Source organism: Scyliorhinus canicula, chromosome 18 (assembly GCF_902713615.1).
Source record: "Scyliorhinus canicula chromosome 18, sScyCan1.1, whole genome shotgun sequence".
NCBI classification, from domain to species: domain Eukaryota; kingdom Metazoa; phylum Chordata; class Chondrichthyes; order Carcharhiniformes; family Scyliorhinidae; genus Scyliorhinus; species Scyliorhinus canicula.
In genome coordinates this window covers 22,876,869-22,895,273 of record NC_052163.1, presented here as the reverse complement: position 1 = coordinate 22,895,273, position 18,405 = coordinate 22,876,869, and the positions used below count along the sequence as shown (strand labels likewise).

At 46.9% G+C, this 18,405-nt stretch overlaps 1 protein-coding gene across 12 annotated transcripts in view; it reads left to right on the top strand.

Annotated features, from left to right (window-relative positions):
* LOC119953276 (archaemetzincin-2-like) overlaps positions 1 to 18,405 on the top strand; it is a 291,941-nt gene that overhangs the window by 208,971 nt on the left and 64,565 nt on the right. For all 12 annotated transcript variants that reach the window (XR_005457983.1, XM_038777348.1, XM_038777349.1 and 9 more), the window contains 2 exons: positions 8,394 to 8,484; positions 9,278 to 9,532. Coding sequence is in view for 11 of the 12 variants with exons in the window: in XM_038777348.1 (XP_038633276.1) it covers positions 8,394 to 8,484; positions 9,278 to 9,532 (346 nt within the window). In the remaining variant the exon portion in view is untranslated. The remainder of the gene's footprint in view (positions 1 to 8,393; positions 8,485 to 9,277; positions 9,533 to 18,405) is intronic.

Below are 18,405 nucleotides of genomic sequence, written 5' to 3'. Positions count from 1 at the left end.
CTCAGGATAAGGGAGTGACTATTTAGGACTTCAAATTGTCCCTTTCCTGGCCACAATCATTTTGATGGCAATAATTCAGGCACTTGACAAGCTTCCCACAAACGTGAGGTCAACCCCAGCCTCCCCAATCCCACCATGATCGCCCTCAGACCCTTTCACTTACTTCCTGGTGCAGCCTGTTCCAGTCCAGGTGGAAGGAAGCAGGCTCCGTGAAAAAGGAATTGGCTGAATACCAAAAGAGGAAAGGCTCGTAGAGCTATGGGAAAAGAGAAGAGGGACCAAATTGGTTATCCCTTTTGAAGGGTTGGCTCAGGGAGTGGGTCAGATGGCCACTTTCTGTGCTGTATCATTCTATAATTCCACGCATTATTAGCGTAGCTCAATCACATCCAGCACATCTTATCCAGGCAGTCAGAAACAGAAGGACAGCTGCAGACCTAATCCCTGCCCTTGGAACCTTCTGGCTGCCATGGCGACTCAATTTGCACAAAAAGCAACTTGCTGCATGAAATTTAGGATTGCCTATGTTTTTACTAGTTCCTGTAATCATCATCCCCATTCCTAACCAGAGACTCAGTCAGAGCCTTAAGTTTGATAAAATAATATATGTGGCTAAAGAGCTGAAATGTATTCAGGTAGAGATTTCCTTTCTGAAATATTCAGAATATTTCTATATTAAAGTGCCTTTAACTGCACAAGAAAACTTCTGCACATTTTCTTTTTTTTTTTTTAAATAATTTTTATTGGAATTTTTTACAGAAAATATAACAAAAAGTATAGCAAAAAGCAGTAATATGCAACTAACAGCCCCATAACACCCACAATTCCCCCCATACCGTAACATCACATGTATCACATCCCCCCCCCCCCCCAAACAAGAGAACTTAACCATAAATTAAAATTAGATAAAACAAATTTAAATAAAATAAGCTAACATAATCAACGTGTCCCCCCCCCCCCGGGTTGCTGCTGCTACACTCCCAGTACCCTATCGTTGAGCCAGAAAGTCGAGGAAAGGTTGCCACCGTTTAAAGAACCCTTGCACCGATCCTCTCAGGGCGAATTTAACCTTCTCAAGCTTAATGAAGCCCGCCATGTCATTGATCCAGGTCTCCACGCTTGGGGGCCTCGCGTCCTTCCACTGTAGCAAAATCCTTCGCCGGGCTACTAGGGACGCAAAGGCCAGCACACTCTTTCGCCTCCTGCACTCCCGGCTCTACCCCAACCCCAAAGATCGCGAGTCCCCATCCTGGCTTGACCCTGGATCCCACCACCCTTGACACCGTCCTCGCCACCCCCTTCCAGAACTCCTCCAATGCCGGGCATGCCCAGACCATATGGGCATGGTTCGCTGGACTCCCCGAGCACCTGGCACACCTATCTTCACCCCCAAAGAACCTACTCATCCTCGTCCCAGTCATGTGGGCCCTATGCAGCACCTTGAATTGGATGAGGCTAAGCCGCGCACACGAGGAGGAAGAATTTACCCTCTCCAGGGCATCAGCCCATGTCCCGTCTTCGATCTGTTCCCCCAGTTCCCCCTCCCACTTCGTTTTCAGCTCCTCTAATGACGCCTCTTCCTTCTCCTGCATAAGCTTGTAGATATCGGATATCTTCCCCTCCCCGACCCAGACCCCCGAGAGCACCCTGTCACTCACCCCCTTCGCGGGGAGCGCAGGGAATCCCTCCACCTGCCGTCTAGCAAATGCCTTTACCTGCAGATATCTAAACATGTTTCCCGGCGGGAGCCCAAATTTCTCTTCCAACTCCCCCAGGCTCGCAAACCTTCCGTCGATAAACAGGTCCTTCAGCTGTCTAATGCCCGCTCTATACCATCCCCGAAATCCCCCATCCATGTTCCCCGGGACGAACCTATGGTTCCCCCTTAACGGAGCCTCCATCGAGCCCCCCACTTCTCCCCTATGTCGCCTCCACTGCCCCCAAATCTTGAGGGTAGCCGCCACCACCGGACTCGTGGTATACCTCGTGGGAGGGAGCGGCCACGGCGCCGTTACCAGGGCCCCCAGGCTTGTATCCCCACAGGACGCTCTCTCCATCCGTTTCCATGCTGCCCCCTCCCCCTCCATCACCCACTTACACACCATCGACACGTTGGCCGCCCAGTAGTACCCCGAGAGGTTGGGCAACGCCAGCCCCCCCCCATCCCTACTCCGCTCCAAGAAGACCCTCTTCACCCTCGGGGTGCCATGCGCCCAAACAAATCCCATGATGCTGCTGGTCACCCTTTTAAAAAAGGCCCTAGGGATAAAGATGGGCAAGCACTGGAAGAGGAACAAGAACCTCGGGAGAACCGTCATTTTGACGGATTGCACTCTGCCCGCCAGCGATAGCGGCACCATGTCCCACCTTTTAAATTCCTCCTCCATCTGTTCCACTAGTCTGGTGAAGTTAAGCTTATGAAGAGCCCCCCAACTCCTGGCCACCTGCACCCCCAGGTACCTGAAACTCTTCACTGCCCTCCTGAAGGGGAGCCTCCCAATTCCCTCCTCCTGATCTCCCGGGTGCACTACAAATACCTCGCTCTTTCCTAAGTTCAGCTTATAGCCCGAGAAGCCCCCAAATTCCGCTAACAGTTCCATCACCCCCGGCATTCCCCCCTCTGGGTCCGCCACATATAACAGCAGGTCGTCCGCATACAGCGATACCCGGTGCTCCTTCCCCCCCCCCCCCCCCCCGCACCAGACCCCTCCACTTCCCTGACTCCCTCAACGCCATGGCCAGCGGTTCAATCGCCAGTGCAAAGAGCAGGGGGGACAGGGGACACCCCTGCCTGGTCCCACGATAAAGCCTAAAATACTCCGATCTCCTTCCATTTGTGACTACACTCGCCATCGGCGCCGCGTAAAGCAGCCTCACCCATTTGATGAATACTTCTGCACATTTTCGAAAGACATGTTGGGCATGGGTGACATGCAGCTTGTGGTGAATTTGTATGTCTGCTTTAGTTTTTAGAACTCTTCTGCAGACAAGGAAAGCTTCAAAACTTGAGTCCCATTTTTCTACTCTGATACACCCCTTGCCACCTTCTACTTGGCCTTTCTCAGGATTATCTGTTTTCAAATTTGATGAGGCAAAATGTCCCATTGTAAACTTAGCAACATTGATGGGCACATGGAAGTCCACATTGCGATATAAACCTACCATGAAATACATTTCAGAACTGACGTTGCCAAAATATTTATCTGCTTAATCTACCCAGCCACATAACTTGAGGATGTAATTTACCAGAAACATTCCTTGAATCATGGTACTGCTGTATGCTCACTGCACTTAATTCAATTTCAAAACTTCAAAAATATTTTTAAAAGTCAGGAAATATGGTATAATCAGAATAATGGAAAATATGTGCCTTTGTTGTGAGGAATTGTAAAACTGTTCACAACATGATCAGTGCTATTCACTCAAGTGCATGTAAATTATCCAGCCTACCATTACTAAACTGGTGTGTTTGACATAATTCACCACGAACTGATGCTCACATCTTCCACCTAAAATAAAGTAACTAAACAAAGCAAAGCAAAAATAGTGTTTTGTCTGGCGTTGTCAGACACGTCACGGAAACAGCCTCAGGTCATATCCCATCGGTCTGTCAGGAAGTTATTATTAGCCTTAAGTTTTGCTTGTTTTTCTTAGGAAGTACGTTGCATGTGAAGATCTCCCTCCCAGTTCTGATTATGATGATGTTCTTTATTTATAGCAACAGCATATGAAATGTCCTGACTATTTGCCGACATTGTCTTGTCTGAAATACCAATGGCTGCAGGATCTTACCCACAAATTCCACTCACCACATCTGCAGTGTTAACTGCAGCAACAGGATCTCAAGAATTAAGCATTTCTTTAGCTTCTCCATTGCTAAACTTAATAGATTCATAAACATTTACAGAACAGAAGGGGGCCATTCAACACTGGTTAACAAAGATCTGACTACACTAATCCCAATTTTCCACCGCTTGGCTCACAGCCTTGGAGGTTATGACAGTGCAAGCGAATATCCAAATACTTCATAAATGTTACAAGAGTTTCTGACTCAGCCACCCTTTCAGGCTGTGATTTCCAGATTCCCACCATCCTATGGGTGAAAAGGTTTCTCCTCAGCTCTCCTCTTAGCCTTCCACCTCTTACCTCAAGTCTATGCCGCCGGTTATTGACCCCACTACTGATGGAAAAAACTCTATGCCCCTCATAATTCTATACACCTCTATCTGGTCCCCTCTCAATCTTCGCTGCTCCAAGGAAAACAATAGTACCTTAGCTCAGACCCTCCAGCATAGGCATAAGCCTGGTAAATCTCCTCTGCACCCTCTCCAGCGCAATCATATCTTTCTTTTAATGTGGCGACCAGACTGCAAGCAGTGCTTCAGCTGTGGCCTAATCAGTATTTTATTCAATTCCAGTATGAACTCCCTGCTCTTGTATTCTATCCCTCGGCTAATAACGGTAAGTATCCATATGTTTTCTTAAGCACTTTATCTACCTGCCCTGTGACCTTCAGGGATCTGTGGATTTGCACTCCAAGGTCCCTCTGACCTTTCGGAGGTCTTACCATTCATTGTTAACCCTTTGCCTTGTTGGCCCTCCCCAAGTGCATTACCTCACACTTTTCTGGGTTGAATTCCATTTGCTATTGCGCTGCCCACCTGACCAGTCCATTGATATCTTCATGCAGTCCACGGCTATCCTCCTCACTATTTAACACCCCATCAAGTTTTGTGTCATTGGCAAACTTCTTACATACCCTTACATTTAAGTCCAAATCATTAATGTACACCACAAATAACAAGGGCCTCAGCACCAAACCCTGCCATTTAATCTCCTGTGGAGCTGCTCACACTTAGAAGAGTGGCAATAATTAACTGGAAATATATAATTCTTCTTGGGCAGTCCCTCTGGTTCGGGAATGTCTTGTTTTCACTCTGATTCAATGTGTTCAGAAATGGCTAGTAAGTCCAACCCGATCAGCAGACACTGCGACATTCAGGGCACGTGGTGCGTGAAGTTTGGGTAGACGGGTTGTTTGGAGATTTGTGCATCTCTCCCCGACACCTCAACTTCACCTCTTCATGTTCTTGGTGGAGCCTCTTGGATGTGTTCAGTACCTCCCAGATGAACTTTCTTTATTTTGCTCAGTTGCAAGTCAGGGTCTCCCACTGTAGCCACCTAAAATGGACACTGGACTAACAAGATGGAGAATTGCTAAGACTGCAGGGAAAAGCAGTTTAGCCAAGACAGCAGTCTGCAAAGACTGATTAGCATTTTGCAAGCAGCAAAACCAGTTTCTGGCCAGGTGGAAGATCTCAAACCAAAGGTGTTAATAGCAAAACGCTTTGCATATTAATGAGGCAATCCAGATCTGGGCACACACAATGGCAACATTTAGGTTTGAATCGATACTTTAAGTGGATGTCCAGACAGAGCGGCACCAGAAGTATCCACTATAGAAACCGCCCCCTCCATCAAGGAGAGACCCTCACATTGGGGGAATTCAAAAGATATCGATTAAGATTTGATCCAATCGATACCTGAAGGTGAAAGCCCGCCCCAAAAGAGGCACGGACATTGGGGCCCTATAAAGATAGACCCCACACATGGTCCTGTCTGTTGTTTCGTGCTCCGGCTTTGACCAAGAACTTCGACCTGTATCCTGACTCCAGCCGTTGAGCACCAGCCGCCGAACCGTAAGTGACATTACGACGCTCGCTACGCGAACCAGGCCCACTAGACCCCCAGCGACCAGCACACTCTCTGAAGGTTGCAGACCAAGATCGGAACGAAGGCCTCGCTCCCTGACCTTGCCTGTTCCTGTTTAGTTAAGTATTCTGATCGCTTAGTTTAGTTATAGCTTAGTCCCTTAGCGTGTGCATGCGTATTTATTATATTTGTATAATAAATATTGATCATTTGGAACTTACTAATCGGTGTATCGTTTTATTACTTTGAACCTGACCTTGGAATATTTGTGAGGTGTCTAGATACGGCACCTGGCGACTCCTGAGCTGAAAATACATACATAGAGCCTAGCAGTGTTAAGCACACGGCCTTTAAACGGAGGCGTGTTAATACACTCCAATAAACGCGAATTACACTCAAGTAAAACGTGCAACACCACGAATCGGTGAGTATGTTTGACCTCTTCAGTGATGCTTTGAGGACATCCCTAATATGTTTCTGCTGTCCTCCCGGGAGTTTCCTGTCACAACTAAGTTCCGGGTAGAGCAGTTGTTTCTGGAGCCTGGTTTGCATACAAACAACACGTCCCACCCAGCAGAGCTGGTTTGGAGTGATTAGCGTGACAATGCTGGACAAGTAAGCCTGCAAGAGGACAATGCTGATTTATTGCAACAGATTTGGAAGATCTTATGAAGGCACAGCCAGGGGTAGGTCTGCGGTCCTTTGAGGTGCCTGTGTAAATCATTCAAGTTTCCAAAGAATGTGGATTGAAAAGATCACTGGTGCCCTATAAACCATGACCTGGATCTCAAATAAACTTTTCCTCGGTTGGCGGAAGGCTGGGTGAAAGTGTTGATAAATTTCATTACCTACGTCTGCCTTCGTTGAGAGGCGGCTCCAAGGTACAGAAAATGGTATATATTTTCCAGGATCTTGCTGTTGATCTTAATTGATGGGGACTTTAGCTTTCCAGACGTTTTGTGAAAGACCCACTTTCTCATATGCTTTGAGTAGGAATCGTTAATGATGTAATATCGATGAACTCAGTTTCTGAATGAGCGCACACACAAGAACCTTCTGCATTCTGAAGCTTCTTGACGGCGGCACGGTAGCACAGTGGGCAGCACTGTTGCTTCACAGCACCAGGGACCCGGGTTAGATTCCCGGCTTGGGTCACAGTCTGTGCGGAGTCTGCACATTCCCCCCGTGTCTGTGGGTTTCCTCCGGGCGCTCCGGTTTCCTCCCACAAGTCCTGAAAGATGTGCTTGTTAGGTGAATTGGACATTCTGAATTCTCCTTCAGTGTACCAGAATAGGTGCTGGAGTATGGCGACTAGGGGATTTTCACAGTGATTTTGTTGCAGTGTTAATGTGACACTAATGAAGTTTATTATTATGACCACAGTTGGAGTCGTTTGGGTTTTGGATTGAAGACGGCATCTGTTTATCTTCACACTTTTGGGTAATCTGCTGGAGGTGAAGTGAAGTATTGCAGTGAAGAAAATGGTGAAGCATGTTGGTGCGCTAACCACTGTGCTACCGTGTCCCTTTATGCAGATTACCTACTTCTCTATATTACGGACCCAGTACCCTCCATGGAGGACATAATGAAACTGCTTAGCAATTTTGGCTCCTTTTCTGGGTACAGATTGAACTTAGACAAGAATGTTTCCCGGCCAACCCCCATGGGTGGAGAGCCCAACTAAGGATGTTACTTTTCCGCCTTGCCAAAACTAGCTTTCATTATCAGGGGACCCGAGTGACCCACAACTGGGTCTCGCTTCATAGATTTGATTACACTCGTCTGGTTGGCAGTATTAAAACAGACTTGCAGAGGTGGGGCAACCTCCCCCTATCCTTGGCGGGTAGGGTCAGGCTATTAAAATGAATGTACTCCAGAGATTTTTATTTCTCATCCAGTGTCTCCCCATTTTTCTCCCCAAATCCTTTGTTGGTAAAGTCAATAAATTGACGTCCTCCTTTATTTGGGTGGGTAAGACTCTGTGGGGTTCTGCTCCAAAGAGACAGACAGTCGGGGGCTTGACCTTCTCCAGTTTTTTGTTTTACTATTGGGCAGCAATTACTCATGGCATTTGCTGTGGCTTGGCGATCCCGGTTCCATATGGGGTCAATTGGAAGCGAGCTCCTGCACAATGTCTAGTCTTCGTGCTACCATTGCATTTTTGCCCAGTTAAATTCTCCTCAAGTCCAGTGGCGGTCTCCTCCCTGAAAAGCTGGAAGCAGTTTGGGCAACATTTCAAGCTCCTTTCCCTGCCTTCGCTAGCCCCACTTGCAATCGCCATCATTTCCTACCAGCTGGTGTGAACTTGACATTTAAGTCATGGGAGAGGAAGGGTCTTGAGGAAGGATTTGGGGACTTTGTGGAGGGGCGGTTTGCTAGTTTTAAGGGGTTAACTGAGAAATCCCAACTGCCTGGTTCCAGTCTTTTCAGGTACTTTCAAATTCACTATTTTCTTTCACTGTTTCTGTTTGATTGTTTTGGGTTATTTTGATTAATATGGACATTTTTTAATAAACATATTTTTAAAAAAGATAAGCATTCTTGAATCAGTAAAGGCATTGAATCAATATTTGCTGTAGTTTTTCTTTTGTTCAACCTGGGGTTAGTATTGGAAGCTGGAGCAAACCATGATATCTAATTCTTAATTTAGTTTTGACTCCTGAATCTTCATGATATTCTAGGCTCTTTTCCATCCAAACAGTGGAGCAGCTGGACAATTTGGGGATTTGAAGACTATCCGGCTAAAGCAGTACAAGGCTTTCTACCTCACAGGTATAGAGAATAAGCTCACACATTCAGCAAATGTACCATTTTTATTTTAGTTATGTACCTCAGGGTTGACTTTAAGTGGCTTTAACATCATTAACAATAATGCAGATGTGCATGCAGCAAACAGGTAAGCTCATTACAAACAAAGTTATGGCAGGGCTTTGAAATAAGTAACAATCTTCAAACATGTTCAAATTTGTTACTCTCACACTGTCTGTCATCATTTGGAAGTTTTCATTATTTTCGCTGCACTGAGGATTTGTGGATTCATTTGTTTAAATGTGTTTTTAAAGAATAGAATTAATTCACAGGTTTAATCAGCACTGAGAGGGAAGGGAACTTAAGGTATAGCCTCACTTCAGTTCTTTCCTTTCTGTAGCCAGTATCCCAATGATTCTAACATTCATACAGTTTGCCAAACTGATTGAGATGTTTTTTAATCTTGATTTTTATACAGCTTCATTGACCTTGTTGACTGAAACTGTGCTCACTCTCTCAGCCTCAACCCACAGTGCTTAGCCAAAAGCGGCGACACCTACTGCAGATTAAGGCAATGTGCCAAATTTCTGCTACACTGAAGAAACGGTTACTTCTGAAATCTTCACTTGCTGAAGATCAAACAATAATGTGCTTGAAATTTTTGACCTACCGTACTTTCTTTGAGAAAATGTTGAGACTGGCGTAGTAGAGTTGTGAAGTTGCCATTATAAGCATGGTGGCGTTTGAATATATTGTTAGGTTCCAGCACAATTGAAAACTAGAACACTCGTAACAAATTGTTTTCTTATGATGTTAGGTGGTGCCATAGCTTGCAAAGGTGACAAAGGGCCAGAAGAGCAACATGACCCACCTCTGATTTTCAATCTGTTGAACGATACTGCTGAACGCCTGCCTCTGGATCCTGTTACTCCGGAGTACCGTGCTGTGCTACCACAAATAAAGGCCACACTGAACAACATCCTCTTGGACATCGCTACAGATAATATCTCCTTGGCCGATTATTCACATGACCCAGCTGCGATTTTATGCTGTCAACCAAAGCATGTAGTATGTAGGTGTGAGAACAGGACCTGAGTCCTCTTTCTTTATTTTAATTATTATTATTTGGGAACAGTGGTGGACTGACAGGGATGTTTTAACCTCAAAATATGGGAAATAATTGCTAAAATTAACAAATAAAATTGTGTATGGTAAGTATCTCATAAATTCATGAATATTCCTGATATACATCTGATAGATTTAAACGGGTTATATATTATCTAAATAATAAAGTACATTGAGGTAATTAAAGCATCATGCCCAGCAAAAATATAAACATATATCTCAAATGTACTTTCTGATTGGTCAAACATGTTTTATTGACAGGGCTGTGGACTAAATGAGTAAGAGATATGGCAGAAACTCAATTGCGAAGGGCAGATAGGGGCGGTGCGATGGCTCAGTGGTCAGCACTGCTGCCTCACGGTGCCGAGGACCCGGGTTCGATTCCGGCCCTGGGCCACTGTCCGTGTGGAGTTTGCACATTCTCTCCATGTCTGCATGGGTCTCACCCCCACAATCCAAAGATGTGCAGGGTGAGTGGTTTGGCCACGCTAAATTGCCCCTTAAGTGGAAAAAAATAATTGGGTACTCTAAATTTATATTTCAAAAAATTGCGAAGGCCAGCTGCCAAATCTATCCGCTTACTTGGGAATGTCACAGCCGCTTCATGGAAATGCATTCCAACTGCTCCCCCATTGTGATGAATGTAGGATTTTCAAATATATATTGTTTTATATGTATTTGGTGCAGTAAGGGTTAAAAGCCTGTGTTAGTGTGTCTATGACTGCTATAGTAATGTTGTTTAAACATCCTGGTTTAAAAGACCAGCAGACACTTTGACTACATAGAACATAGAACAGTACAGCACAGAACAGGCCCTTCGGCCCTCGATGTTGTGCCGAACAATGATCACCCCACTTAAACCCACGTAACCCGTATACCCGTAACCCAACAATCCCCCCATTAACCTTACACTACGGGCAATTTAGCATGGCCAATCCACCTAACCCGCACATCTTTGGACTGTGGGAGGAAACCGGAGCACCCGGAGGAAACCCACGCGCACACGGGGAGGACGTGCAGACTCCACACAGACAGTGACCCAGCTGGGAATCGAACCTGGGACCCTGGAGCTGTGAAGCATTGATGCTAACCACCATGCTACCGTAAGGCCCTAAAGACTACGGAGGGGCAATTAAAGCATTGTTTAAAAAAAAATGAATTATTCATTCCAACCATGTATATTGTTTACCTGAAGTAGAGTTAATGGAATTTTGTTTATATTAAGGTTCGCTGAGGAGGCATTTTCTTTAGCTTTAGTAAGATGATGTAATTGATGGGAGGAGCCGGAGCTGAAGCAGTCAGGTGTTGAGTTTCAGTTTAGTTCAAGATATGATCAGCAGTTTCTCATAAAGCAGTGTAGTTAAAAAGATTATGCCTGTGAACAGAACAGCAGATTCTGAAAAGGCTGTAAGGTTAAACAATAGTTTGACACAGGCAAGAATCAGCAAGCTGATTTCCTGAAGGATCACCCTCTCCAAGCAGTTTATCAAAGACATCTCTTTACAACAAATGTTCCTGGGTTAGCTAACTACATTTAAAAGTGGGGTTTGACCTGAGATGGGTTTTGCTTGAGTGCAGATAAAAGATAGGAGTTAGGATTCAGTGTTTCATTGTCACCTTTAAGCATTGTTTAACTGGTAACTGTGCGCTATTTTCTTTATGATGTTAAAGTTAGTAATAGTACAGTTGTGACAAGGTTTGTTTCAGTGTACCATATCCCTATTTGTGCATGAAATCGCTCCTGGAGCGATGTATCCTTTCCTCACAGTCTTACAAATTAAATAACATTTTGAGATTTCTGCCTGGTATCCTAGAAACTGTTGGGGTCTGGTCCAGGATTGTAATAAAATTGGGTCTACTCCAGGATTTAAAAGTATAATTCCTTGTTTGACTTGGGATTATTGAATTTAAAGGCAGTGTGTGTGGATCTGATGCTTTCTTTTAGGTGTTGATGTTTAAATAGGGAGTGACTGGTACAATGGCTTTATCTTATGCAAAAGATTTTCTGGATGGGGAAGAGGTCACTTGGGCTTGTTTACAAAGGGTAACTGAAACATGCTTCTGGGTTTGGCTTTAACTGAAGGAGTGAGGAAGATGGAGATAATACAACCAATAGCTCAGCATTTAGATTTGCTGGAAACGCAGCCTGAATCATTAGAATTAGCTAGAATTCAATTACAAATGAAAAAATTTGAAATGCAGGAAAAAGATAAATAGACAGAAATAGAATTGAAGAAATTGAAAATACAAGAAAAGGAGAGAGTGGCAATGGCTGAGGAAAAAGAAAATCCGGGAGTGGCTATTACAGAAGCAACATTAAAAGGGCTTTTCAAAAGGAAATGGAAAAGAGGAAATTTGATGTGGAAATGGAAAGATTAGCAAGGGAAGAAAGGGATAAGGAAAAAGACAGAATTTGAACTTTGGAGACTGGCTGCAGATGATTTTAAATTAGTTTGTAAATTTAGGTTGGTTTTCAAAATCAATTTCAATCTGTGAAGGGTAGAAGCTGGGGAAATGAGAAAGATACAGGTGGTCAAGGCAAAGGAAGTCTAGTTGGAGATATTAACGAGAGTGTACCTAAGTTTAAAAAACAAACTTCTAACAGTGGAAGAGAGATAAAACTTGAATGTTTTCATTCTAATAAAGTTGGACATGTGAAGTTTCAGTGTTTGGGGCTTAAGAAAAGTACTGGGAAGACAGACCTATTAAAACAAGATAAGGGGTTTGTTAAAGTGGGGGGACAAAAACATGTTTCCAGCGGAAGAGGTGCAACAGGGTGAACAGCCTGTTCAAAAGTTGGTGGATAAGAAGGTGCCAGATCTTTTTAAAGATTTTATTTATAAGGGTAAGGTTTATCGTGTATACAAAGTGTAGTAGGTAAGGAGATTAAGATCTTAAGGGATACAGGAGCAAGTTAGTCTTTAATGGTGAGTGACAAGGAGATCCATAATTCAGAAGGAGTATTGCCAGGAAAGGTGGTAACATGTGAATTAGTGACGAAAGGAGTAGTGTGCCGCTATGTAAGATAAGGTTAGAGAGTCCGCTGAAAATGGTGGTGGTGGTAGAGAAATTGCCTTCTTCAGGGGTAATGATGTAGCTGGATCAAAGGTGGAAGTGATGCTTCCTGTGGTTGAAAAGCTGGTGGAATCTTGGGTGTTTCTTGATTGTGTGGTGCCAAGATCACAAGGCCACAGGTTGATATAGGAGGAATAGAAAGGGTACAGATAGGTACAGAGGGGTACAAATAGGGAGGTTGAGGTTCAGTTATCAGAAACAATCTTTGACCAGATGGTTGTTAAAGAACAGGAGCAGGCGGTGGATGAAGCAGATATCTTTAGTTGAAGAAAGGTAGCAGAATTACAGCAGAAAGATTCAGAGATAAAGCAATTGTATCAGAAAGCGTATACAGAATCAAATTTCAGTAAATACCAGAGTGTTGTTACATTAGAAATAATGTATCGAGTGCCCACTATCCCCACTCCTGTTCGCACTAACAATTGAGCCACTGGCTTTCACCCTTAGATTGGCGGATTGGAGAGCGGGCATCCAGTTCCACTCTATGTGGATGACCTGTTCCTCTACGTGTTGAACCCCCCCAGCCAGCATGGGAAAGATAACCGGATTCCTCATGGAGTTCAGCGCCTTCTCAGGTTACAAGCCCAACCTGGGTAAGAACACAATCTTTGCGGTAAACACCGAGAGGGAGGAGCGGAACTGGAGGAACTATTATTTAAAGTAACCCAAACCAATTTCAGGCACCTGGAAATCCAAGTGGCCCACATCTGGCGGAGGCTCCACAAATGGAATCACTCCAGCCTGGTGGGGGAGGTGATAAGGGACCTGTAAATATGGGACTAACTCCCTCTTTTGCTTGCCGGAAGTGTACAGATGATCAAAATGAACATGCTGCCTAGGTTCCTCTTCGTATTTAGATCGCTCCCGATCTTCATCCCTAAATCCTTCTTCACCAAGGTTGACAAACTAATCATGGAAAGGAGTAGTGTGCCACTACGAAAGATAAGGTTAGAGAGTCCGCTGAAAATAGTGAAGCGGTGGAGTGTGTGCATGGGTCTTTGCGGGGACCCTTCTGTCTCCTTGCGGAGAAAAGTGCGTAACTGCAGATATCTGAGCTCATTCCCTATCGGGAGTTGAACTGAGCGAGATGTCCACGGGCCCCCATCTGCAATAACCTCAAGTTCTCACTGACGGGGATGGGCACTACCTTTGTGATGTGCGGAGGGGATGAGGGAATGTTGATGTTAGAGGACATGTACTTGGACGACAGATTGGTGACCCTGGAGGTACTCACAAAGAGGCTGCAACTCCCGAAAGGAAATGAGCTCAAATATCTTCAGTTACATAATTTCTCCGCAAGGAGACAAAAGAGTTCCCCCAAAGACCCACGCACACACTCCTGGACACAGTGGTGGGGCTGGACTGGTTAGGAGATGACAAATGCAGTGACATATACAGGAGGCTCATGGCAAATATTAGGACTCCACTTGACGAGACCAGATGAAAGTGGGGAGAGGGAACTTCGCAAGGAGATAGGTGAAGGACTCTGGATCGAGGCACTGCACAGAGTCAACACCACCTCCTCCTTTGCCGGGCTAACCCTGATGTAGATCAGGGTGGTGCACAGCGCACACGTCTCTACGACACGCATAAGCGGGTTCTTCACGGAGGTGGAGGATGTGCGAAAGGTGCTAAGGATCCAGCCATCCACACCCACATGTTCTGGTCATGCTCCAGACTCAGGGAATTCTGGGCGGCCTTATTCGAGCTACGTCCAATGTGGTGGGGGTCGAGATGGGGCTGTACCCGTCTGGGGCAGTCTTCGGGGTCTCAGAGCACCCAGAACTTAGGACAGGAAAAGAGGCGGATGCCCTGGCCTTTGCCTCACTGATCGTCAGGCGGAGACTTCTGCTAGGATGGAATTCAGCAGCACCACCCCGGGTCTCAGAGTAGCTCGCAGACCTAGCCGAATTTCTGAAGCTGGTAAAAAAAATCAAATTCTACATAAGAGGGTCTGAACAAAAGGAGCAAATTCACAAACTTATTCATGGACCTGTTTGAAAGCAGCAGCCAGTCGGAGGGGGGAGGGTAGCTAGAACATAGAACATACACTGCAAAAGGATGCCATTCAGCCCATCGAGTCTGCCCCGACCCACTTAAGCCCTCACTTCCACCCTATCCCCATAACCTAATAACCCTTCCTAACCTTTTGATCACTAAGGGCAATTTATCATGGCAAATCCACCTAACCGGCACGTTTTTGGACTGTGGGTGGATCCCATGCAGACACGGGGAGAACGTGCAGATTCCGCATAGACAGTGACCCAGCAAGGAATTGAACCTGGGACCCTGGCGCTGTGAAGCCACAGTGCTATTCACTTGTGCTACCGGCTAGCTGGGGGGGGAGGGGGGAAAGGAGGGAGGGGGAGGACAGAAAAGGGGGATTGCTGCCAAGAGAGAGGAGAGCTAGACAAGAATAGGGAAGGAAGGAGGAGGTGGGCCAGCTACTGAGGGAGCACAGGCCTTCCCTATATGGGGAGAAACAAGGGTAACAAGCAGACCCATCCCTCTCGAAGGCCTGAAGACGAAGCGGGGGGGGTGCTCTCCACCCCACCCCCTCTCCAACCAATGGAATTAAGGCTACAGACAAATGAGGGGCGAAACCCCAAACGCACCAGGATACAGAAGGGGGAAACGAGAAACGACTCCTACCACTAAGTGACAGGGACCCTAGTGAAACCCGACAGACTGTTCCGAAAATCGAACATTGTTGTACAAATGTAAATACTATGCAGCGTTAGAGCCCCGGTCACGGCTATGGTGACAAGGAGGGGCCCGAGGCTGGCCGTTGAAATCTATATTTTATGTGTGAAACCCAGTTCGTTTTCTCTTATTTTCTTGTTTATACTGTAACTATTATTTGAAATACCAATAAAAAATATTTTTTAAAAAAGAAAATGGGTAACATAAAAATGTTGGGAACTCTACTTTGGGACGCCTGAGGAGGCGATGGAGTTTGTCCAAGACAATGAACTGGCAGGAGAATGAGGGCATTGAACTCTGGAGGAGATGTTCCTGTTCTGTATTTGGTGGTTTGTCTGTATCACTTTTACACTGTGTTTGGGGCCTTTTTTCTTGGTGGGAGATGGTGGGTTGCTCTTTTCTGGATGTTTAGTGGGGGCTGCTAAGTTTGCGCTGGGAGGATGGTTGAGCGGGGGGTGGGGGGGAATCAGTGGGGGGTAGGATGCTAGGTGCCATGGGTGGGGGCTCCCAGGCTAGCTGGGCGGGCTAGTTCACAGAAGCACAGTGGGGGTGAACAGGTGCTTAGTGTGTTGATGGTGGTTGGGGTTGCTATTCTGTGGTGGGGGAGGTGTTTTTAAAAAGTGACATGGAGACGGTCGATAACGGTGGTCGCCCAAGAGCGGGCGTAGGAGGTGCGGGACATGGGCTGAAGGCTGGCCCAGGAAGGGTTATGGTTGATTGGGGGGGGGGGAAACGGGGCGTCCCCCAACCAGGCTGATCACATGGAAAGTGAGAGGGTTGAATGGGCCAGTCAAGAGGGACCGCGTGTTCACGCATTTAAAAAGCTTGAAGGCAGATGTGACAATGATAGAGGAGACACACCTGAGGGTGGTAGATCAGACTAGGCTGAGGAGGGTCGAGCAGGTATTCCATTCGGGGCTAGATTCCAAAACAAGGGAGGTGTCGATTTCGATCAACAAGCGGGTGGCGTTTGAAGTGGAAAGTATAATGGTGGACTCCGGGGGGGGGGCGGGGTTGATATGTTGAGTGGGAAGTTAATGGGGATGCCGGTGGTACTGGTGAACATTTATGCTCCGAACTGGGATGATCCCTGATCTGGGCATACATCGTCTGATTATGGGGGGATTTTAATGAGGTTATAGATCCAAGGCTGGATCTGTCGAGCTCGAGGTCAGGGAGGGTGACGGCAGCTAAAGGGGTTTATGAACACATGGTGGGGTGTGGGAGTTGGATCCGTGGAGGTTTGGGCAGCCGAGAGCGAAAGAGTACTCATTCTTCTCCCAAGTGCGCAAAGTGTACTCCCGAATTGACTTCTTTATTATGGTTTGGACATTGCTGGCGAGCGTGGTGGACGTTGAGTACTCGGCGATTGTGGTGTTTGATCACGCCCCACACTGGGTGGACTTGCGGGTGAGTAAGGGTAGGGGGCCAGCACCCACAATGGAGGTTGGTGTGGGGTTGTTGGTGGAGGAAGAGGAGTGTGAGCGGGTGAGGGAGGCCATTCAGAGGTATGTGGAGATAATATGAGGGCAGCTTCGGCAGCTAAGGTATGGGAGGCGTTGAAGGCAGTGGTGAGAGGGGAGTTTAATTTGAAACGGGCAATGAGGGAGAAGGCAGAGCGGGCAGAGGTGGATAGGTTGGTGGAGGAGATATTCGGAAGCCCCGGAGGGGGGGCTGTTGAAGGAGCGACAAAAGCTGCAGATGGAGTTTGGGTTTCTGTCTACAGGGAAGGCGGTGGGGCAGCTGAGAGGGGCGGTGTACGAATATCGGGAGGATGCTAGCACACCAGCTAAGGAAACGGGAGTTGGCAAGGGAGATTGGGAAAGTAAAGGACAAAGGGGGGAATACGATCTTGGACCCGGTGGGGTGGACGGGGTGTTCAGGGACTTTTATTGCAGATTATACGATGTGGAACCCCCAACCAGAACGGAGGGGATGAGGCCAGTTTTAGAAGGATTGGAGTTTCCGAGGGTGGGGGAAGAGCTGATGGAGGGCCTAGGGGCTCCAATTGATCAGGTCGAAGTAATGCAGGGTTTGGAGGCAATGCAGTTGGGGAAGGCCCCAGGGCTGGACGGGTACCCAGTGGAGTTTTCCAAAAAGTTCTCAGGTGTGCGGGGGCCCCTGTTGGTAAGCGCATTTAATGAGGCTCGGGAGTGAGGGGTACTCCACCCGATGATGTCACAGGCCTCGATCTCTCTCATCCTGAAGTGGACAATGCACCCAGAACAGTGTGGGTCGTACAGGCTGATCTCCTTGTTAAATGTAGATGCCAAGATCTTGGCCTCGAGAATAAAGGACTGTGTGCCAGGGGTGATAGGAGGGGACCAGATGGAGTTTGTGAAGGGGAGACATTTGGCGGCGATAATTGGAATGTGATAATGATGCCCTCCGAGGGACGAGAGTTGGAGGTGGTGGTCGCCATGGATGTTGAAAAGGCCTTTGATCGGGTGGAGCGGGGAAACTTATGGGTGGTCCACAAAATCCTGCCTTTGGGTTTGGGCAGGGTTTTGTGGAATGGCTCCGGTTGGTGTACCAGGCACCAGTGGCACTGCTGTTTGATTTGGCTTTCGAGCCACTGGCGATGGCATTGAGAGCATTGAAGGACTGACTGGGGATAGATCGCAGGGAGGGGGCGGGGAGGTGGAGCACAGGGTCTCGCTATATGCGGACGACCTGCTTTTGCATATTTCTGACCCGCTGGGGCTGATTGGAGGGATTATGGGGATCCTTAAGGAATTCGGCCGTTTTCGGGGTCTAAATTGAATATGGATAAAAGTGAGGTCTTTCCAATTCAAGCAAGGGGACAGGAGAGGAGATTGGGGGAGATGCCGTTCAAGGTGGTGGAAGGGAACTTTCGGCATTTGCGTATCCAGGTGATGCGGCAGTGGGAGCATCACTGCCACTGGCGGGGAGGGTGGGATATGCTCCCGTTGTCACTGGCGGGGAGGGTGGGATATGCTCCCGTTGTCACTGGCGGGTAGGGTGGGAAATACTCCCTTTGTCACTGGTGGGGAGGGTGGGATATACTCCCGTTGTCACTGG